At 46.4% G+C, this 24,629-nt stretch overlaps 1 protein-coding gene across 1 annotated transcript in view; it reads right to left on the minus strand.

Annotated features, from left to right (window-relative positions):
* The window catches only part of STK32B (serine/threonine kinase 32B), a 282,862-nt gene that overhangs the window by 103,370 nt on the left and 154,863 nt on the right, over positions 1-24,629 (minus strand). The window contains exon 7 of the mRNA XM_044282748.1: positions 11,839-11,964. Within this exon, the coding sequence (XP_044138683.1) occupies positions 11,839-11,964 (126 nt within the window). The remainder of the gene's footprint in view (positions 1-11,838; positions 11,965-24,629) is intronic.

The raw sequence follows: 24,629 nt of genomic DNA on the forward strand, positions 1-24,629 counted from the left end.
GCTTGAAGAAGACGCCACATCTGCGGACTCCATTAGCCGGCCGCTGCCGAGCACCCTGCAGGAAAGGTAAGTATAATAACAGCGACTCTTGTGGGGGGAACGGGAACTCTTGCTGGAGGATCGGGGTTGGGGGGGGGGGGGGGGGAGTGGATAAGGAAAGGATCTTTTTGCAAAGGATGGCCAGAACCTGATCATCTTCTGATGGCACTGAGACCGGCTGCTTTGTCTGAATATATAGCAGGGGGGACACATGGAGTCTGATGATGGCAAATGCTGGGGGACACATGTCTGATGATGGCAAATGCCATGGGGCGCTGATTTGATGACACTGGCGCACTGCTGGGGGAGAAGCATGGAGTCTAATGATAGCAAATGCCACATGAGGCTGATCTGATGGCACTAGCTCACTGCTGGGGGACACATGTCTTATTCAGACATGTGTCCCCCAGTGAGCCAATGCCATCAGATCAGCGCCCCATGGCATTTGCCATCATCAGACTCCATGCGTCCCCCAGCAGTGAGCCAGTGCCATCAGATCAGCGCCCCATGGCATGTGTCCCCCAGCATTTGCCATCATCAGACATGTGTCCCCCAGCAGTGACCCAGTGCCATCAGATCAGCGCCCCATGGCATTTGCCATCATCAGACAGTCTGATAGATGATGGCAAATGCCATGGAGCTGATGGCACTGGCTCTGGGGGACATGTCTGATGATGGCAATTGGCGAATGCCATGGGGCTGACGCTGACTGATGGCAAATGGCATGGGGCTGATCTGCTATACCACAGGCACATAAAAATATTGTTTTTAGAAAGCAATTAGCATTACGTTAGTAATAGTTTAAGTCTTAAAAGAAGGTTTGTCTTATTAGAGACGAGTACTCGATTGCTAAAATAATAGTTTCCTGCAGGCGCCCTAGATGTCATCAAGCTGTGCCTCTTTTGGTCAACTTCATGGAGGAGCTTACATGTGGGGAGGAAGAGGAGGAGGTGCTCATAAAGAAGACCGGTGCGACGTCGGTCATATGGACCTGGTTTGGGTTTAAGGGGTCGGATGTGAAACAGAAAAATGTAATCTGCAAACTATGCCGGACGACAATAATAGCAAAGAGAGGGAATACAACCAATTTGTTTCATCACCTCAAAGTGAAGCACGTTTTAGAATACAAAGATAGCCAAAAACTGCGCCCTCTAAAAATTTCTTGCAAAGTTTATTAATTTGTATTTTTTGTATACATACAGAAGAAAATAATATATCGCAATATATATCGCACATGCTTCAAATTATATCGCAATATAGATTTTAGGCCATATCGCCAACCCCTACTGTAGGGGCACTATTACTTCTACGTGTTGTCTGGTAGATAATTATTTCTATTGGTGGGACTTTGGGGAGCAGTATTACTGTGGGGGGCACGATATCAGCTTAGCACAATTATTTTTGGGTAACATTATGTTTACACTATTAGTGTCAGGGACACTGTTTCCTGGGCACAGTTATTTTTTAGGACACTGTGTGCCAATAATTATTGAAGGGGAACTATATGTGTGTAACCTGTATAGGGAGCACAGTGGGCACAGTATTGGGGGTGGCAGGATGGTGGGAGGATGATGGAAAAGTAGGAAACTAAGATGTCTGTCTTTCAAACTCTGCAGAGAGAAGAGATGGCTGAAAAATCATCATGGCGGTCTGGTCTGAAAGGAGAAGATGAGGACAGAGAACATCTACATCAAAGGAGACGTCACTGGTACGAGGTATGTGGCGCTGTATTAGGCTACTTTCACATCTGCGTTAGTGATTCTGGCAGTCTGTTCCAGCAGAGAACAGCCTGCTGAAATTCACTGGATCTGGCCCTGCTGGATGCAGACAGAATGCCCTCCAGCCCCATTAACTATAATGGGGTACAGCAGAGATCTGGTCACAATCTGGCAAAATGCAGAGAATCAGCGGGACCGCATGGAGCGTAGTGTCGCAGGTGTGAAAGTAGCCTAAGGCTACATGCACACGACCGTATGTGTTTTGCGGTCCGCAAATTGCGGATCCGCAAAAAAAAAACAGATGACGTTCCGTATGGCATCCGTTTTTTTTGCGGATCCGTTTTTTTGCGGATCCATTGTAATAGGCCTCATGCACACGACCGTTTTTTTTTAAGGTCCGCAAAAAACGTGGTCCGTTGGTCCGTGATCCGTGACCGTTTTTTCGTCCGTGGGTCTTCCTTGATTTTTGGAGGATCCACGGACATGAAAAAAAATTTGTTTTGGTGTCCGCCTGGCCGTGCGGAGCCAAACGGATCCATCCTGAATTACAATGCAAGTCAATGGGGACGGATCCGTTTGACGTTGACACAATATGGTGCAATTGCAAACGGATCCGTCCCCCATTGACTTTCAATGTAAAGTCAGGAGTCCCTTTTATACCATCGGATCAGAGTTTTCTCCAATCCGATGGTATATTTTAACTTGAAGCGTCCCCATCACCATGGGAACGCCTCTATGTTAGAATATACCATCGGATTTGAGTTAGATCGTGAAACTCAGATCCGACAGTATATTCTAACACAGAGGCGTTCCCATGGTGATGGGGACGCTTCAGGTTAGAATATACTAAAAGAACTGTGTACATGACTGCCCCCTGCTGCCTGGCAGGTGCTGCCAGGCAGCAGGGGGCAGACCCACCAATGTGTTAACTACAGGGGAGGGAGGGGGGGCCGGCCGCACTGGCCACCAATGTGTTAAATACAGGGGGGGAGGGGGGGTCTGCCCCCTGCTGCCTGGCAGCCCCTGCCAGGCAGCAGGGGGCAGTCATGTACACAGTTCTTTTAGTATATTCTAACCTGAAGCGTCCCCATCACCATGGGAACACCTCTGTGTTAGAATATACAGTCGGATCTGAGTTTTCACGAAGTAAAAACTCAGCTCTGAAAAAGCTTTTATGTAGACGGATCCGTCTGTGTAAAAGTAGCCTACGGCCACGGACGCGGATGCCAATCTTGTGTGCATCCGTGTTTTTTCACGGACCCATTGACTTGAATGGGTCCGTGAACCGTTGTCCGTCAAAAAAATAGGACAAGTCATATTTTTTTGACGGACAGAAACACGGATCACGGATGTGGCTGCAAAACGGTGCATTTTCAGATTTTTCCACGGACTCATTGAAAGTCAATGGGTCCGCAAAAAAAACCTGAAAACAGCACAACGGCCACGGATGCACACAACGGTCGTGTGCATGAGGCCATAATGGTTATCCCTGTCCGCAAACTAGAAAAAAATAGGACATGCACTTTTTTTTTTTTGCAGAGCAACGGAACGGACATACTGATGCGGACAGCACACAGTGTGCTATCCGTGTTTATTGCGGACCCATTGAAATGAATGGGTCCGCATCCTATCCGCAAAAAAAACTGCTCGGACACGGAAACAAAATACGGTCATGTGCATGAGGCCTTAGGCCTAAAGCAAACGACCGTTGTTGTGTTCCGTTCCGCAAAATGGGTTTCCGTTGTTCCGTGATCCGTTTTTGTTTCCATGTGTCTTCCTTTATTTTTGGAGGATCACCAGACATGAAGGAAAGTAAAAAAAAGTCTAAGTCAAGTTTGCCATGCAAATGATAGGAAAAAAATGGACGCGGATGACAATCTTGTGTGCCTCCACGTTTTTTCACGGTCCCATTGACTTTAATGGGTCCGCGAACCGTTTTCCGTGAAAAAAAAAAGGACAGGTTATATTTTTTTGGACGGACTGGAACCACGGATCACGGACGTGGTGTCACGGAATGTGTACAGGAAACAAGACAACACAAAATGAATATATGACTCACTGGATCCAAAACTAAGGAACAAAAAGGGAGACCCCTGCATAAGACCTGGCTCTCTCCCTTACTGCTCAGCCTATGTGAAAATCCCAATGGTAGATCATCGCATATCCTCGTACCTCGACTGTATAACACCTGAACACCCTACAATAGTGAGGGGACACGACCACCGGCTCCCTACACTAGATACGGAGGGAGTCAGGGTCACCTGGGATCCAGCAAACAGAAAAACACAAATGAATGCACAACACTTATCTTGTAGAAGACTGGGAAGTAGGATCAGCATGCACACTCCAGGAAGTAATATAAACCGCAACCTGATGCACTATGGGGAGGAATTTAAAGGGATGCAATCAGTACAACTACATGACAGCTGAGCGAGGCTAACGAGATGAGGAACTGAAAGCAAAACAAAGGAAGCTCAAGGAGGAGGTTCTGAAAAGCATCTGTCAGAGCTTCTCAGATGTCTGGTGGTGACAGTACCCCTCCTTCTACGAGTGGACTCCGGACACTCAGAGCCCACCTTCTCAGGATGGGACCTATGGAAAGCCCTGATGAGACGAGTGGCCTTAATGTCCGTCACTGGGACCCACATCTTCTCCTCAGGACCATAACCCTCCCAATGAACGAGGTATTGGAGAGAACCGCGGACAACACGAGAATCCACAATCCTAGAGACCTGAAATTCAAGATTACCATCAACCATAATCGGAGGAGGAGGCAAAGACGAGGGTACAATGGGTTGGACATAAGGTTTTAATAAGGACTTATGAAAAACATTATGGATCTTCCAAGTCTGAGGAAGATCAAGACGGTAGGCAACAGGATTGATGACAGACAAGATTTTGTAAAGCCCAATAAACTTAGGACCCAACTTCCAGGAGGGAACCTTCAATTTGATATTCTTAGTAGACAACCACACCAGATAACCAACATTCAGGTCCGGACCAGGCACACGTCTCTTATCTGCCACACGCTTATATCTCTCACTCATGCTCTTTAGATTATCCTGAATCTTTTGCCAAATAGATGACAGACGAGGAGAATCTGTCCTCATCAGGTAAACCAGAAGACCCCACTCCAGAGAATGTCCCAAACTGCGGATGAAACCCATATGCACCAAAAAATGGTGACTTATCAGAGGACTCCTGACGACGGTTATTTAAAGCAAACTCAGCAAGGGACAACAAAGAACACCAATCCTCCTGATTCTCCGCCACAAAACAGCGCAGATATGTCTCCAGATTCTGATTGACGCGCTCTGTCTGGCTATTCGACTGCGGGTGGAAAGTAGAAGAGAATAACAACCGAAACCCCAAGCGAGAACAGAAAGCCTTCCAGAATCTGAAAACAAACTGCATGCCCTATCAGAGACTATGTCCGAAGGAATACCATGCAATTTGACAATGTGATCAATAAATGCCTGTGCCAGCGTCTTAGCATTGGGCAAGCCAGGAAAAGGGATGAAATGCACCATTTTGCTAAAACGGTCCACCACTACCAGAATCACAGTCTTCCCCGAGGAACGAGGCAGGTCCGTTATGAAGTCCATGGACAGATGTGTCCAAGGACAGGAAGGAATGGGTAAGGGAAGGAGAGGACCTGATGGCCGTGAATGAGGGACTTTGGCACAAGCGCAGGTCTCGCAGGCTGCCACAAAACCCTCAACCGACTTACGAAGCGCCGGCCACCAGAATCTCCGGGCGATGAGATCCACTGTGGCTCTTGCCCCCGGGTGCCCAGCAAGGACCGTATCGTGGTGTTCCTTAAAAATCTTTTGTCTTAAAGCGAGAGGCACAAACAACCTCCCAGGAGGACAAAGATCAGTAGCCTCTGACTGGGGTACCTGCACCTCTGCCTCCAATTCAGGAAAAAGAGCAGAGACCACCACACCTTTAGCCAAAATGGGACCCGGGTCTTCAAAATTCCCACCTCCCGGAAAACAACGTGACAGGGCATCTGCCTTCACATTCTTAACCCCAGGGCGGAACGTGACAACAAAATTAAACCTTGAAAAGAACAAAGACCATCTGGCCTGTCTCGGGTTCAGACGCTTGGCTGACTCCAAGTAGGCCAGATTTTTATGGTAAGTAAACACGGTAATAGGGTGTCTGGCTCCCTCTAGCCAATGGCGCCATTCCTCAAAAGCCAACTTGATGGCCAACAACTCCCTATCTCCCACATCGTAATTTCTCTCTGCGGAGGAGAGTTTCTTCGAGAAAAAGGCACACGGTCGCTATTTGGCAGGAGAGAAACCCTGAGACAAGACCGCAGCCACACCCACCTCAGAAGCATCAACCTCAACTATGAACGGTAGAGAAATATCAGGTTGTACCAAGATGGGAGCGGAAGCAAAACTCTCCTTGATATTAGAAAAGGCCTTACGCGCCTCTACCGACCAGGAAGAAAAATCTACCCCCTTTCTGGTCATATCAGCGAGTGGTTTAACAACAGAGGAATAATTCAAAATAAACTTCCTGTAATAATTGGCAAAGCCCAAAAAACGCATCAGCGCCTTCTGATTCTCAGGAAGCTCCCACTCAAGCACAGCGCGGACCTTCTCGGGGTCCATGCGAAAACCAGAAGCGGAGAGAAGAAACCCCAGAAATTGAATTTCTGGAACCGCAAACACACATTTTTCCAGTTTCACGTATAATTTATTCTCCCGCAGGATGAGCAAGACCTGACGTAAGTGTTCCTTATGAGTTTTGAAATCAGGAGAAAAAATCAAAATGTCATCCAAATACACTAATACAAATTTCCCCATTAAATGATAAAAAATGCTGTTCACGAAATGCTGAAAAACGGCTGGAGCATTCATCAAACCAAAAGGCATAACCAAATTCTCAAAATGGCCCTCAGGGGTATTGAAGGCCGTCTTCCATTCGTCTCCTTCTCTGACCCTGACCAGGTTGTATGCCCCTCTTAGATCTAATTTGGAAAAAACTTTAGCCCCAACAATCTGGTTAAACAGGTCCGGGATCAGAGGAAGCGGATAAGGGTCACGAATTGTGATACTGTTCAGCTCCCTGATATCCAGACAAGGTCTTAAAGAACCATCTTTTTTCTTAACAAAGAAAAAACCAGCGGCAACAGGTGACTTCGAGGGTCGTATGTGTCCTTTTCTCAGAGATATAAGCACGCATAGCGACCCTTTCAGGTTGGGAGAGATTGTATAAATGAGATTTAGGCAGCTTGGCGCCTGGGATGAGATTAATAGGGCAATCGTACTCCCTGTGCGGGGGCAAGTCCTGAACACCACTCTCAGAGAAGACATCCGAAAATTCAGAGAGAAAAGATGGTACAGTCTTAGTAGAAACCTCAGAAACAGATGTCGTGAGGCAATTCTCTCTGCAAAAGTCACTCCAACCATTTATTTGCCTCGCTTGCCAATCAATGGTGGGGTTATGTTTAGTGAGCCAGGGTAGCCCCAACACTAGAGGAGTAGGCAATCCGCTAAGGACGAAACATGACACATCCTCAACATGAGCATCACTCACAATTAAATGGATATTGTGAACTATGCCCTTTAATGATTTCTGAGAAAGTGGAGCGGAATCAATAGCAAAAACAGGCATATCCTTTCCCAAAGTGCATACCTGGAAACCTTGAGTTATCGCAAATTGATTATCAATGAGATTGACAGCTGCTCCACTATCTACAAAAATCTCACAAAAAATGTTCTTGCTCTCTACCGCCACCCTGGCAGGCAGGACAAAACGGGAACTACAAGCAAACGGAAAACCTTCAATTTCCGCCTCAACCCTGCCAATGTTAACAGATGGAACATTTTTAAAGGATTTTTTCCTTCTTGTTTCTTTATTGCTCCCAAAAAACTGCCTGAATCTCTTAGAGGGACAAACATTTGCCAAATGATTTATACCTCCACAACAAAAACAAACCTTCCCATGCGGGCTGAATCTTCTATTGTCAGAGGCAATCAACCCCAGCTGCATGGACTCCTGCTCAGAAGGGGTTGACAGCGACTGAGACCCCTGCGCACAGAATGAGACCGCTGCACTGTCCTGGGATTGAGTATGACAGGAAGGAGTGATCTCTCTCTCTAAGACGCCTATCAATACGAACGGCCTGAGACATGGCAGAGTCCAAGGAGGTAGGCCTCTCATGAAAGGCAAATGCATCTTTCAATCCCTCTGAAAGACCATGGCAAAATTGACTTCGGAGTGCAGCATCATTCCAACCAGTATCAGCTGCCCATCTCCCAAATTCTGAGCAGTATATCTCTGCGGATTGTTTACCCTGGCATAACAGACGTAGTCTAGACTCAGCCAAAGCAATACGATCCGGATCGTCATATATCTGACCCAGGGCTAAAAAGAATTCATCCACTGAACGGAGGGGCCGTGCCCCCACCGGCAGCGAAAAGGCCCACGACTGAGCGTTACCCCTGAGCAGCGATATAATGATCCCCACCCTCCGTTCCTTATCACCAGAGGAATGGGGAAGAGGGCGAAAATGGAGTTTGCAAGCCTCTCTAAAACGCACAAAATTCTCACTACCCCCGGAGAACGTATCCGGGAGCGAGATCTTAGGCTCAGAACAAACTCCATGAACGCAAGCTGAACCGGTAACTTGAAACTGAGAAAGAGTCTTACGGAGATCTGTTACCTCCAATGAAAGACCCTGGAAGCGTTCAGTCAAAAGTGAAACCGGATCCATGCTTGAGACGGTTTTGGCGGTTTATAATGTCACGGAATGTGTACAGGAAACAAGTCAACACAAAATGAATATATGACTCACTGGATCCAAAACTAAGGAACAAAAAGGGAGACCCCTGGATAAGACCTGGCTCTCTCCCTTACTGCTCAGCCTATGCGAAAATCCCAATGGTAGATCATCGCATATCCTCGTACCTCGACTGTATAACACCTGAACACCCTACAATAGTGAGGGGACACGACCACCGGCTCCCTACACTAGATACGGAGGGAGTCAGGGTCACCTGGGATCCAACAAACAGAAAAACACAAATGAATGCACAACACTTAACTTGTAGAAGACTGGGAAGTAGGATCAGCATGCACACACACTCCAGGAAGTAATATAAACCGCAACCTGATGCACTATGGGGAGGAATTTAAAGGGATGCAATCAGTACAACTACATGACAGCTGAGCAAGGCTAACGAGATGAGGAACTGAAAGCAAAACAAAGGAAGCTCAAGGAGGGGGTTCTGAAAAGCATCTGTCAGAGCTTCTCAGATGTCTGGTGGTGACATGTGGATGACAAACGGTGCATTAGCCGAGTTTTCAACGGACCCATTGAAAGTCAATGGGTCCGCAGAATATCACGAAAAACTGAACAACGGACACGGAATGAAACAGTCGTGCGCATGAGGCCTTACCCTGTATGTTTTGCATTGCTCTAAGTAGCGTTAAGTAATGTTAGGACGGAATAGGTTAGGTTGCGAATTGGCTCCCCTGCATAGGAGCACAACAACAAAAATCACCGTAGTGCCACATCTGGCACATCATGGGAAACAACACCGGACGGATCCCGCTGACTATGATGACATCTGACAGGATTCCATCATGGAGCCTGGCAGGTTGCAAAAGTGTGTCCAGCATTTATGACCTGATCTTTAAATGAGGCCCCAACACACTTGTGATCAAAGCCTTATATGGTCTCTAGCATCATTATGATGTTCTACAGCAGCTGAGGTGTGTATTAGGAGGTTCTAAAGCAGCTGTGGTGCATATTAAGAGGTTCTGCCGCAGCTGAGATATGTATTAGGAGGTTATACAGCAGCTGAGGTGTGTATTAGGAGGTTTTGCAGTGGCTGAGGTGTGTATTAGGAGGTTCTGCAGTGGCTGAGGTGTGTATTAGGAGGTTATACAGCAGCTGAGATGTGTATTAGGAGGTTCTGCAGTGGCGGAGGTGTTTATTAGGAGGTTCTACAGCAGCTGGTGTGAATTAAAAGGTTCTGCAGCAGTTGAGGTATGTTTTATGAGGTTCTGCAGCAACTGAAGTGCATGTTAGTAGGTTCTTCAGCAGCTGAGGTGTATGTTATAATGTTCTGCAGCAGCTGAGGTGCATGTTATGATGTTCTGCAGCAGCTGATGAGGTGTGTATTAGGAGGTACTGCTGCAGTCAGAGAAACATCACTTGTGACAGGATTAAATCCTTTGGCAATCTGTTCTGTGTCTGACCTTTGTAAAATGTTTTTCATTTTATTAGCAAGTAAGGTGGTTATTATTTATTTCTACAAAGGGGGCGCCATGTGTTTAATCTGCCTGGGGCACCAAACGACCTTGTCCCGGCCCTGTTACTTTACCAGCACACGTAAGGACTGGTGACTGACCGGTCTGGACCTGACCTGATCCAGCAGCGTCACCAGTCCAGACTCCCAGTCCAGCACCGTGAAGATCTGCCCCAAGCCCTGACTGCGGTCTGCCACAGCTGGCACAAACAGTAAGTCAGTGTTTGGAGAAGGGGGGTGGTGGTTGTGAAGCAACAGCTGGCACACTTTATGGGGGAAGTATGGCACACTATATGAAAAGTAGCAGCAGCGGGCACAATTCATCAGGTAAGGCTAGGTAATCACTTGCGATCAGATTTCGGTATTCTATTCCAGCATACCAGCAGAATACCAGAATTGCCTGATCCAGCAAATGCCAAACACTGCTGACACGTGCCCGATCCCATTCACAATAATGGGGGTCAATCGAGATCTGGCATGCAGCGCTATTTTGACCTTTGTTTTTGCCAGAATCTGCAACGGAGGCTTCTGCTGGAACCTCTGCAGTAGATGTGCACGTAGCCTAAGGGTGGCCATGGGTCGCTCACAAGGGGGCCAAATTTAGATTCTTGCCATGGGGCGCAGTGATTTCTATATACGACCCTGGTCACAGTCTAGCGACCACCCTGTCTCACAAACACAGCACAGACACACGGCCCCCTCTCACCCCCCTCTCTCTCTCTCTCCCCCCTCTCTCTCCCCGCGCTCTCCCCGCTCTTCTCTCTCTCTAGTATGCGAGTGTGTGAAATCAAAATGTAAAAAACGGATTGCTAAATACATTGAAAGTCAATGGATGATGAATTCGGTTCTTAGTCTCATAAATGGATCACCATTGGCTTACATTTTCAGTGCTGGATCCTTTTTTTCAGTTTTTATGACCGGACATAAAACCGCAGCTTACAGCGGTCTTGTATCCAGTCACAAAACGGAATGCTGCCAGAACGGAAGACATCCTGATGTATCCTGAATGGATCTTTTCCCATTCAGAATGCATGAGGACTAAACAGAAATGGTTCCTTCCCGTCAATCAACGGCAGAATCGGGCTGTCTAATACAGCCTTTAGTCTAAACAACCCCTTTAATGATGGAGCACCCAGGAGAAGGACACTATCTGATAAGCTTATTGTCAGGGATAGTCTAGCAATAAGGGATTGTCCAAAGTGATTCCCTTAAAAACACTACAGAAAGCAAATGAGACAGCCCAATTTTGCAAGCGTTCCTTCCTGACAATTGCCTGCTCGTAGGTGGAGGAGACCGCTGCTATTACATGCAACGATCTCCTCCTTAGCATAGGGAGGAGTGATCGTTATACCATAACAATCTGCTGCCTGCAACATTTTTAAACCTATCAACAAATTTGAATTGCCCGATGAATGAGTGTTTGCTCGTTCATTGGGTAATCAGCGGCAGTATTACACTGCCAGATTATCACTAACGAGTGCTACTGCGAACACTCGTTGCCGATCATCTGGCAGAAAATCTGCCCGTCTAATACAGGCGAAAGAAAAAAAACAATCAATATATTGTAGGATGACCGCTCTACTGGAACTGTATGACGTCATTGGACTGACTTGTTTGATCTCCTTCCGTTCTTATTGTGTATACTTCTTGATACAACACTTAGTAATGGAGTAGTAAAATTCACTCCATTGGGACACTGTGAAGCCTTACAATCCTCATGCTGTCTACTGACCAGGACATGTGGTATTGCCATTTCTCAGGTTGTCTTATCCACACGTAGGGGTATGTGAAAATAAATGAAATCTTACATTTGGAACAAAGCTGGGCGTAATAGATTTCTCCAATACTGCATCCCAGTTCATGTCAGCCAGGTACGGAGAAGTCTGAATGTCAGCTAATGATGAAAAGCGGCACTCTGGGTCCTTCATAAGAAGCTGCAAAAACACAAGAAAGTTTACTATGATTTATGTGTAATTAAATTTTAAGTCTGTCCCATAAACTATTGTAAAAGCATCCCCCGTGTGCATGGTCATGGCTGCAAAAGTGTTTTGGTACAGGCAAATCATTCCTTTCTTCTTTTATTGTGTAGGGATGATATTTTATTCTTGTTCTAAGTTTCGACCAGTTTCACAGACCTCTAGTAGGACATTTGGTACATTCAATCAGATAGACCACATTTGATGTGGTGCAGGTGAACATACCTGGGATCATGTACTTCTGATCTGTATTGGGAACCTGTAAGTGGTCATTATGTATTGACAGGTCTTACAATTGGTCTGTTTGCAGGGGAATGGACCTGTTGTTATTGGAGAATGCAGTAAGCTACTGATAATAATGTTTTTGAGATTAAGGAGCTGTCTATAGCACAGGAGTGGGGGGTCCGGAAATATTGATTCCAGTCATCTTTTTGTAGTATTAGATGTAGTCTCTGAGCAACCCTCCTTTGAATTTCCAGATTTGGGCTGTAGGTGACTCTAGAGGTACGTAAGGATTTTCTTGTCTTGTTTTGGATTTTAGATGCTCACTCTTTGGTAATCTGGTGGCTCTGGCAATTTGGTTCTTCACTGTAGTTAGGTGGTATCCCCGACTCACACATGTCTTTTTGAGGATTCCAAGGTGTTCATCCCTGTCTGCAGGGTTTGAATATATGTTATTGTATCTGATAGCTTGACTGTAGGTGATGGAGTGTTTGGAATTTGGGGTGGAAACTGTTCTATCTGAGGTATGTTGTGTAGCCAGTTGGTTTCTGGTAAAGAGTTGTTTCTACTGTATTGCTCTGTAGCTTGGTGATGGTGTCCAAAAAATTAATTTTAGCAAAGGAATAGTTGAGTGTTAAATTGATGGTGGAATGAAACTGATTGAAGTGTTCATGGAATTTTTTTTAGTTGTTGTTCAGATCCAGTCCAGATATAATGTCATTAATGTAACGATAATAGGCCAAAGGTTTGAAAGGGCAAGTCATTTTCAAGTTTAGCCATGGACAGATTTGCAGATTGTGGTGCCATTTTGCTCTCCACTGCCGTACCGGTCTTTTGTAGGCATATGCTTTCATCAAATGAAAAGTAATTGCAGGTGAGAATGAATTTTGTAACGTCTACCACAGATTCAGTGCCAGTTCCTTAATCTTCCATAAACACCTCACAGGCTTTTAATCCATCTTGGTGTGGAATGTTAGAATACAAAGATTCTACATCCATGGTAGACAGGATTGTTCCCTTTGGTAGGCGACCTATTGCAGACAGTTTATTCAGTATGTCAGTTGTGTCCTAGAGGTAGCTAGCTGTATCTCTCACCAGGGGTTTAAGGACACCTTCCATCCATCCAGAGATTTTCTCAATGAGGGTGCCCTCGCATTAAAATATCTGTCTCCCTGGATTTACAGGTTTGTGAATCTTGGAAAGCATGTAAAATGTCCCTGTTCTTGGAGTTTCTGGTATCAGGTTGTATGGTATTGCAGGTAAGCCAGTAAAAAACGTTTTAAGTTCTTTAGAGTACTCCTGGGTTGGGTCTGATTTCAGTTTTGCTTAGTAGCATGTGTGTCATGGTCTTACCTTCTTACTGTTCTCCTTCGTTTGAAATGTGCTGGCGGCCATCTTGGTTTCTGGGTTTCTTGTAGCCTCCCACCCTGCGGCTTCTCCTTCCCACTGGGAGGAGCTGGATGCCTAGCTCATATATATAGGAGGTCTGTGGCTTCAGTTCCTTGCTTGGTCCTCCTGTGTTCACATGCTTCTAAGACTGCTGCTGCTTCTGGTTCCTGATCCTGGCCTCGTCTGACTACCCCGTTGGTTCCTGATCCTGGCTTCGTCTGACTACCCTTCTAGTTCCTGACCCCTGTCTACGCAAGACCCTGCTTCGGTTTAGCCATCCGCTTGGACTTTTGCTTACAGCTTGATTTGCAATAAAGCCTTCTTATTTCCACTCATCTCTTGTTGTACGTCTGGTTCATGGTTCCATGACATTAGGACCAAGCCTCTCACGGATCTGACCAGGAAGGGCAGTAATTTCCAGGTCTGGCCGCTCGAGGCCATCCGAGCTTTTGAGGCTCTAAAGTCCGCCTTTGTGTCGGCTCCGATTCTGTCGCATCCCAACCCTGGGTTGCCCTTTGTCCTCGAGGTGGACGCGTCTGAGACGGGAGTAGGCGCCCTTCTGTCTCAGCGTAGAACACCAGAGGGTCCTCTGCTTCCCTGTGGGTTTTACTCCCGGAAACTGTCTTCCGCGGAGTGCAACTATCAGATTGGTGACAGGGAGTTATTGGCCATCGTGCAGGCCCTTAAAGAATGGAGGCACTTGCTTGAGGGTTCGGTGGTTCCGGTTCTCATCCTGACGGACCACAAGAATCTGACCTACCTTTCTGAGGCCAAGAGATTGACACCACGTCAGGCCAGATGGGCTCTGTTCTTGTCACGTTTTAATTACGTGGTCTCCTACCTACCCGGTTCCAAGAACATCAGAGCGGATGCCTTATCACGGCAGTACTCCGAGCTGTCCGGGGAGGAGTCGATTCCGACTTCGGTCATACCTCCGAATCAGATCCTGGCCGCCATTCGCACCAGCCTGACCTCTCCCCTGGGTGAGCAGATTTTGGCGGCTCAATCTGGTGCTCCCTCTGGGAGACCCAACGGCAGGTGTTTTGTGCCTGAGGAGTTGCGCACTCGGTTGTTGCGAACCTACCATAACTCCAAGGCCGCGGGGCATCCTGGTAAGAATCAGCTGTCCTGGGCTGTTTCACATCTGTTCTGGTGGCCTTCTCTACGTTCCGACATCGCCGCATATGTAGCGGCATGCTCCGTTTGTGCCCAGAGTAAGTCCCCTCGGCACCTTCCGTTGGGCCTTTTGCAACCCATAGCCACCGGGGAGCGCCCATGGTCACACCTGAGGTTGGATTTCATTGTGGACCTCCCTGCATCCCGAGGCCATACGGTCATTCTCATGATTGTGGATCGGTTTTCCAAAATGTGCACTGTGTTCCTCTCAAGAAGTTACCCTCTGCACAAGAGTTGGCCACGATTTTTGCCAGGGAGGTCTTCCGGTTGCACGGTTTGCCCAAGGAGATTGTGTCGGATCGTGGGAGTCAGTTTGTGTCCAGGTTCTGGCGCGCCTTTTGCTCCCAGTTGGGGATTCATCTCTCTTTCTCCTCGGCCTACCACCCTCAGTCCAATGGGGCCGCAGAACGATCCAATCAGGCCTTGGAGCAATTCCTTCGTTGCTATGTCTCCGATCACCAAGACAATTGGGTTGACCTCCTGCCTTGGGCTGAGTTTGCCAGGAACACGGCGGTGAACTCTTCCTCTGGGACGTCTCCCTTCATGGCCAATTATGGGTTCCAACCTGCCGTGTTACCGGAGGTATTCTCTCCCCAGGATATTCCGGCTGTGGAGGATCACCTTTCCGTCCTACGTGCTTCTTGGGTACAGATCCAGAGGTCCCTTGAGGTCTCTGCGCAGCGCCAGAGACTCCAGGCTGATCGCAGACGAGCGCCCGCTCCTTCCTACCAGGTCGGAGACCGTGTATGGTTGTCCACCCGCAACCTCAACCTTCGAGTGCCCACTCCCAAGCTGGCGCCTCGCTTTGTTGGTCCCTTCCGAGTGCTTCGCAGGGTAAACCCGGTAGCCTATGCCCTTGTTCTTCCTCCTGGCATGCGGATCTCCAACGTGTTTCATGTCTCCCTGTTGAAGCCATTGGTGTGTAATCGTTTCACTTCCTCGGTTCCTCGGCCCCGTCCGGTCCAAGTGGGCAATCGTGAGGAATATGAGGTGAGCAATATCCTGGACTCACGCCTGGTCCGCGGTCGGTTGCAGTTTTTGGTCCATTGGCGTGGTTATGGTCCAGAGGAGCGTTCCTGGGTTCCCTCCGCAGATGTCCATGCTCCTGCTTTGCTCCGAGCCTTCCACGCACGCTTCCCTCAGAAACCGTTCCTTACTCCGCGGAGGAGGGGCCCTTGAGGGGGAGGTACTGTCATGGTCTTACCTTCTTACTGTTCTCCTTCGTTTGACATGTGCTGGCGGCCATTATGGTTTCTGGGTTTCTTGTAGCCTCCCACCCTGCGGCTTCTCCTTCCCACTGGGAGGAGCTGGATGCCTAGCTCATATATATAGGAGGTCTGTGGCTTCAGTTCCTTGCTTGGTCCTCCTGTGTTCACATGCTTCTAAGACTGCTGCTGCTTCTGGTTCCTGATCCTGGCCTCGTCTGACTACCCCGTTGGTTCCTGATCCTGGCTTCGTCTGACTACCCTTCTAGTTCCTGACCCCTGTCTACGCAAGACCCTGCTTCGGTTTAGCCATCCGCTTGGATTTTTGCTTACAGCTTGATTTGCAATAAAGCCTTCTTATTTCCACTCATCTCTTGTTGTACGTCTGGTTCATGGTTCCATGACAATGTGTCTGTCAGTTGCCTGTTTGCTTCTGTTATGTAGCCAGATATGTTCATTATGACTATAGCACCTGCTTTATCTGCTGGTTTAATGATTTCTTTATTGTTTTTCAAAGATTGTATGGCCCTCCTTTCCTGGGCACTAATAGATGGCTCTGGTCTGTATCCATGATGGTAGATTTAGCCATCTGTCTGAAGGATTCTATATATCTATCTAGATGGGGGTTATGTCCAATTGAGGGTGTCCAAATGGTTGAAATCCAGATCTCCAGAACTCCCACTCCTAAGCTATAGACAGCCTCCTAATCTCAAAAATATCATTGTCAGAAGCTCACTGAGCTCTCCAAAAACAACAGGAACTTCCCCTGCAAACAGACCAAATGTAAGACCGGTCCATAATGATCACTGACAGGGTACAGGTCCCCAATACTGATCAGAACTAAAAGATCCCAGGTATGTTCACCTGCACATCAAATGTGGTCTATTTGATTGTATGCACCAAATGTCCTACTGGGGGTCTCTGTTGGCAAAACTGGTCAAAACGTAGAACAAGAAAGAGCTCTCATGGCCCCACAATAAAAGAAGAAAGGAAAGATTTGCCTGGACCGAATCACTTTTGCAGCCAAAAATGTCAAATCTCAGAAGGACAGGAGAGTCTGGGAACACAAGTTTATAACAAACTTTGACACACTCAGATCAGGAATGAATGTTTCTTATCAGACAATTTGGGTTCATCACATTCATGGACTGGATATCAATTAGAGGACAATAAAACTTTCACACTTCTTATCTATAATCCTAATGTATAATTGCTCCAACAATTTACTGTTACAACAGGGAGTTTGTTTTCTCCTCCTCTAATATTGATCTGCTTTACATCACTTGTCTCATCTACATCATTGTTCTTATGTACTTTGGTGTATAAATATATGAATTTTCAGATACTGTATTAAGAGAGGCCTGATGAAGAGGCCCAAGTAGCCTCGAAAGCTTGCAATGTTGTCCTCATCTTTTCAGTTAGCCATTAAAGTTATCAACCAGTGAGGAATCTCAATATTTTTTCATCCTCTAGGGCACTATTGGCGAAACTATGGCACGGATGCCAGAGGTGGCACTCAGAGCCCTCTCTGTGGGCACCCACGCCCTGGAAAAAGTCTATGGTGTACCAATATGCCTAAGACTTTTCCTGCCATTCATCTGCGCACTATGAACAGCACAAGCAGCACACTGAATGTAGGCAGGTTATTATAGCTAAAAGATAAAGTACATGAAAGATATACTATATTGGACTGTAGTATTCAGGTAAAATTGCAGTGTTGGCACTTTGCAATAAATAAGTAGGTTTTGGCTTGCACTTTGGGCACTTGTTCTCTTAACGGTTCGCCACCACTGCTCTAGGGATTACAGGTCATGGGCCCTTTACCAACCACCATGATTATGGGCCAGTGAACATCAGAATTATGAGCAGCATTTATCTCACGTATCATCAGACCCTGAACGTTTTAAACATTTAAAGGGGTTATCCCATGCTTAATGTAAAAAATGAACATGAGACATCATATAATACATGACAGTCTATTTCTAACAAAGCTAGAACCAGCCCTGCACCTCACATGGATCCAGAGATCTCCCCATTCATAACTCTAATTACTATGCTACATTTATTTCAGGCTGGCAGCTCATGGGAGGGAGTGTTTCCTTTCTGCTCCAGCTCTCTCCCTATCACAGCCCAGGGGGTGTGCCTTTTCTGCTGCCGCTCTCTCCCTATCATAGCTCGGGGGAAAGAGGGGGGGTTCTAAGGTGGCATATTCTTTCTGAGTCCTTTGTGCTGCAACTTTTTCTCTGTAACTGTCACATCTTTTAACAGTAGATCCAGCTGGTGGCAGTTCAAGGATGGAACTGAGCATGTGCGACCACCTCAGTGATGTTACTGAGGTGGACAGAGAAATAAGTAAAAGAGCCAACAGCAGGTGGTGTTATGGAGATACATTTTATTGAATACCTCAGTGGCTATAATGCATTTGTAACTACATGCAATGAAAAAAGTATTCAGATCCAGGTGCTGATTTGAAAAAGGTAGAATATTGTTCTTGGGACAGCCCCTTTAATTCTATGTGTACTCCTTCTAATCATGGCCCTTTTACATGTTCATAAGAACATTGGTTCCCAGTATTGGCCCCATCTCCATGTTTCTGCTATCGGTAGTGATGTCCGCTCTCTGCTGTATCATGGATACTTTCCTACACATTAGAAAATCTTTTCCATATTGTCACAATAGCTTTGCCGATAACTCTCGGACGAGTAGCTCTGAGAAGTTATGTGTCAACTGTGCTTAGCGTCTGCTGTGTAATCAGAGAACATTTTCTCCTCTGTGTTCACAGAAGTGTGGTCTGAAGTAGCAGTTTCCAAACATAAGGTATTTTCAAGGGCATACTGCAGGAAAAACAGCATCTAAACTGTCAACACTATTACCATCATGAGGGATCAGCCGGCTCCTCACCATCGGTCTTTATGCAGAAGACCTACTTGTTGGACCTGATTTAACATGATGTGACTGACAGAATTAGCATGGATGCAAAACCCCCACATGAACGTTAAGTACAGTGAGGTCACCCAGCAGCATATCCTCGTCTCCCTCTGACGGTACATTGTCCCTGTATACTGTAATGCTGGTGAAATATAAATCATACCTGTAGGCTTTATTTTATATACGATTGGTTTAGAATAATCTACAGTGAGGTGGAAGGGGCGTGCTGCAAGCTACTTGTCACGGGGCAGTGATTTATTGGCGTCCGGAGCAGTAAGATATAGGGTACAGGTTCAGCTTTGAACACAAGCTTTGATATATCTATGAAATGTTGAAAGTTTTTTTTAAGTGAGGGGATTCCAGAAATGTTTTGGTGTCCGCAGTGGAGATGATAAAATTACCCCTATTGTCCATGTATATATGGCTTTTAGAGATGAGTGAAGTTCTCTAAAATTCGATTCGGCTGCTTTGACGGATTTTACCCAAAAATTTGCTTTGTGATTAATTACTTCATAATTCTTTGTAAATAGCGGGTGCAATCACAGGAAATGGCAATTGCGCCCCCCCCCCCCCTTTCATTGAATCCCTCAGATGCTGATCGCAGCATCTCAGATCCATATTAAAGCATTTTAGTGTTTGCAAATTAAAAAAAATATATATATTGCACTTACCTCATCCATTTGATCGCAAAGATGCCGCCGCGGAGGAGTTCGATCCGAATTTCAGGAAAAATTTGATTAGCCACAAAGCTTTGTGATAATGAATCGATTTTCCCTGAAATGGCGGTAAAAATAAATAAAAAATCATACTTACCTCTTCCATTTGAGCGCGAAGAGGCCGCCGTGGCCATCTTGCTTGAAGATTCAGTGCGAAATCTCGCGTGACGAATGATGACGTCATCATGTCGGCCGGCGTGGTGGCATCATACGTCACCGTTCATGAGATTTGATGCAGAATCTTGAATAATTGTTTTAATTTTACCGCCATTTCAGGGAAAATCGATTCATTATCACTAAGCTTTGCAGTTAATCAAATTTTTACTGAAATTCGGATCTTATGTAAATGAATCTCTAGACAGATTTACTATTGGGACTATTTAAAAAGTCGCGAAAAAGTCGCAAAAAAGTCGCAATTTCACTCCAGTGAGGACCATGCTTATCTTATGAGACTTTTTAATAGAACATGCGACTTTTTCATAAAACGTGCAACTTTTTCGTAAAGATGTGCGACTTTTGTAAAGCTGCTTACTGACGGATAAACTGCTACCGTCAAACCACATTTATTACAGTCTTAAAGGGCCGATCATAAATCTGACTTGGCTAAAACTGACTTTAGCCATATGTGAAAGTGGAGTGAGCTGTCAGAGTCATGATAAATCTGTCCCTATGTGTTTATGGCTTGTCCATATATTTATGGCCATTTTGTAATCTTTCGTAATCCTGTTTAATATCTACTATTCTTGATGGTATGGGATGATGCACGGGTTAATGGAGGTTGTTTAAGGCGATGAATTAGGGATAACTTCAATACTTTGTACAACCTATTTAAGGTAGGAAATTAATAAAATGTATCTAATCTAAATCCCCTGTTTCCCATCACACAACCAGAAACTTGCATGATAAATTTCTGATTTCTTATGGTCACCATTAGGGGGAGCTCTTTGTATAGGCAGTCATACAACTCTTAATCTCTAAAATAAAGCCATATACAGTGAGCTCCCCCTGGTGGTGGCAGAAATAGTTTATATAACTGAATTCAATCAGGATGTTTTGACTAGTGGAGTGAGGGAGACTGGTGAACTGGTGGAGTCAGTAGTGAAAACTAAAAAATACCACACTAACAATCGACAAGTCCACTATAGCTTCACAACTCTCTTATGAATGAGTAAGGGGGCAGAGTCCCCCGAAATTTCAGGTGGCGGGGGAAGAGGTTAGGATTATGTTGGGCTAGGCGTCCCTCATGTTTTGGATTTTATTGATGCAAAAGAAGATATAAATAAAAGTACTGAGTAGTCAAAACCTCCATGCTAGAGCCTAAAGAGATTCTCTCACAAATACAACCACTGTCCATGTCTCAGAGGCTAACATCATGAGTAGTGTCATTCGGGTGAGTGTCAGGGACATAGGCAAGTCAATCCCTAATAGGGAAACAGGTCAAGTCATGTCACAGGTCTGGTGACAGTAACATTACCTGAAATACTTAGAAAACATCTGACCTCACCAATCCCCCCCGATTATGGGACTTCTCCAGTGCTTCGTCGGTATCTACTTCCTGCTCCCTTTATACATGGACATGTGAACTCCATGTGACCTGCTACAGCCAGTGACTGGCCCCAAGTAGGGCTGAAATGATTACTCGATTGAATCGAGTAATTCGACACAAAAAAATGCTAGATGCAAATTTTTTTCATCAAGGATTTATTTGTGTCATGTGACCATGTAGCCGGAGTGAAGCGCTTGCTATTACTTACCGCTCCGTGGTCACCTGCTGACCCGCGCGCTGCACTGTATCCTGACACATCGTCAGGACATAGTGCACGTATGCATGCACTATGAACCGATGCCAGTGGCGTCTCTAGCTTTTTAAATGTTGGGGGGGCACACTGGAGGCCAAGACAAAAGTAGGGGGGGGCAGCTATAACAACGATACATTTACACAAGTTAGAAATGCTGCGATACTTTACCCAATACCTAAAACCGCAACAGGGAAGAAAAGTCCTGCTGTCTGTGGTTTTAAAAAAACAAAAAAAACAATCACTCAGATTTCAACATGTCCTAGTTGCCTGTGGATGACACTTTTATAGGGAGGGGGATCTGTGGATGACACTGCTATGGGGGGGATCTGTGGATGACACATACCGTATATAGCATCTTATGCTATATGTGTCATCCACAGATCCACCCCATGACAGTGTCATCCCCATTTCCCCCTCCATAACAGTGTCATCCACAGATCCCCCTCCCTATAACAGTGTCATCCACAGATCCCCCTCCCTATAACAGTGTCATCTACAGATCCCCCTCCCTATAACAGTGTCATCCACAGATCCCCTTCCCTATAACAGTGTCATCCACAGATCCTCCTCCCTATAACAATGTCATCCACAGATCCCCCCCCTATAACAGTGTCATCGACAGACCCCCTCCCCGCCTCTCACAGGAGTGTACATTTGACATTTTGTAAACTGTAATCCATATCCTGCTATGGGGGGGGGGGGGGGGGGATCTGTGGATGACACATACCGTATATAGCATCTTATGCTATATGTGTCATCCACAGATCCACCCCATGACAGTGTCATCCCCATTTCCCCCTCCATAACAGTGTCATCCACAGATCCCCCTCCCTATAACAGTGTCATCCACAGATCCCCCTCCCTATAACAGTGTCATCCACAGATCCCCCTCCCTATAACAGTGTCATCCACAGATCCCCCTCCCTATAACAGTGTCATCCACAGATCCCCCTCCCTATAACAGTGTCATCCACAGATCCCCCTCCCTATAACAGTGTCATCCACAGATCCTCCTCCCCGCCTCTCACAGGAGTGTACATTTGACATTTCTAAACTTTAATCCATAGTACCTTAACCTTACACCACTCGGCTAGCTTCAGTAACAGGGCCAGGCTACAGCCTACAGGCACTGCCTGTTAGTTGTTACCGAGCAAGTGCTGATTTCTGCAGGTCAGAGGATACGGATTACAGTTTAGAAGAAATGTACACTCCTGTGAGCGGTCCAGACCAGTGGCGGATCCAGAGCCTGGTCTCGGAAGGGGCACTTCCAGATTATTTTCTGTCCACCGCCACAGAACAAGGGTGCTTATAGAACAGACTACACAGTGTAGAGGTATACTGTATATTGTGTGGCACAGTGTAGCAGTATACTGTATATTGTGTGGCACAGTGTAGCGGTATACTGTATATTGTGTGGCACAGTGTAGAGGTATACTGTATATTGTGTGGCACAGTGTAGAGGTATACTGTATATTGCAGGGCACGGTCTATGCTATATGTGTATAACAAACATATTTCACATGAAAACTTACAATTACTTGGCTTTAACACTTTGGCTGGTGCTGTTACTAGGGGGTCATACCATGGGGGAGTAATAAAGCCCACTATAATGCCCCCCCCAGTAGAAATAATTCTCCTTATAATGTGACAATGCAAAAAATAGCCCCTTGTAATGCCTCCAGTTGAGCTAATGTCCCCATAATGTGCCAGTATAAAATACCCCTATATAGTGCCCCTAGTAAATGCCCCCATAGTGCTCCTCTCCCCCTTCCTCCTAGTGCCCACCATAATGTACAAGTATAAAATGCCCCATATATCGTACCCCAGTAGATGCCCTTAGTGTCCCCCATAATTTGCAAGTATAAAATTCCCCTTCTTAGTGCCCCCGTAGATGACTCCATAGTACTCCTCTCCCCCCTTCCCCATAGTACCCACCATAATGTGTCCCAGTATAAAATGCTACTGTACAGAGCCCCCCATATAAAATACCCCTTCTTTGTGGCCTCAATAGATGCCCCTATAGTGCCCACCAATAATGTGCCAGTAATAAGTGCCCCCAATAACGTGCCAGTAATAAGTGCCCCAATAACGTGACAGCAATAAGAGCCCAGCCCCCCATTACGTGCCTGTAATAAGAGCCCCATTTAATGTGCCAGTAATAAGAGCCCCCATCATGTGCCAGTAATAATCCCCCATCATGTGCCCGTAATAATCCCCCCATCATGTGCCAGTAATAAGCCCCCCATCATGTGCCAGTAATAAGCCCCCCATCATGTGCCAGTAATAACCCCCCCATGTGTGCCAGTAATAAGTCCCCCATATGTGCCAGTAATAAGCCCCCATATGTGCCAGTAATAAGCCCCCCATCATGTGCCAGTAATAAGCCCCCCATCATGTGCCAGTAATAAGCCCCCCATCATGTGCCAGTAATAAGCCCCCCATCATGTGCCAGTAATAAGTCCCCCATCATGTGCCAGTAATAAGCCCCCATCATGTGCCAGTAATAAACCCCCCATCATGTGCCAGTAATAAACCCCCCATCATGTGCCAGTAATAAACCCCCCATCATGTGCCAGTAATAAGCCCCCCATCATATGCCAGTAATAAACCCCCCCATCATATGCCAGTGATAAGCCCCCATCATGTGCCAGTAATAAGCCCCCCATCATGTGCCAGTAACAAGAGCCCCCTAATGTGCCTGTAATAAGCCCCCCATCATATGCCAGTAACAAGAGCCCTCTAATGTGCCTGTAATAAGCCTCCCATCATGTGCCACTAATAAGCCCCCCATCATGTGCCAGTAATAAGCCCCCCCATCATGTGCCAGTAATAAGCCCCCCCATCATGTGCCTGTAAAACTATTGTGAAAAGAACAACGTATACTTACCTCCATGTTAGTGATGCGATGCAGGCCTCTTCCGGCCTGTGTCCCGCGCTGTATGGCTCAGGCGGCGCAAAATCGCGCCGGCTGTGCTGGCCTCTGATAGGCTGCCGGCCTAGTGCCTGCAGCCTATCAGAGGAAGGGGAAGGGACACGCCTCTCCCTCCCCTGCCGCAGCACAGGCAGATAACTATGGAGATGAGCGCAATGGACGCGCTCATCTCCCTGTTGTGCCCGGCTGCAGCCGCTCAGTTTGGGGGGGGCAATTTAGTTGAGGGGGCACAGCGTGATGTGGGGGGGGGCCGTGG

This window comes from Bufo gargarizans, chromosome 1 (assembly GCF_014858855.1).
Source record: "Bufo gargarizans isolate SCDJY-AF-19 chromosome 1, ASM1485885v1, whole genome shotgun sequence".
Taxonomy (NCBI): Eukaryota; Metazoa; Chordata; class Amphibia; order Anura; family Bufonidae; genus Bufo; species Bufo gargarizans.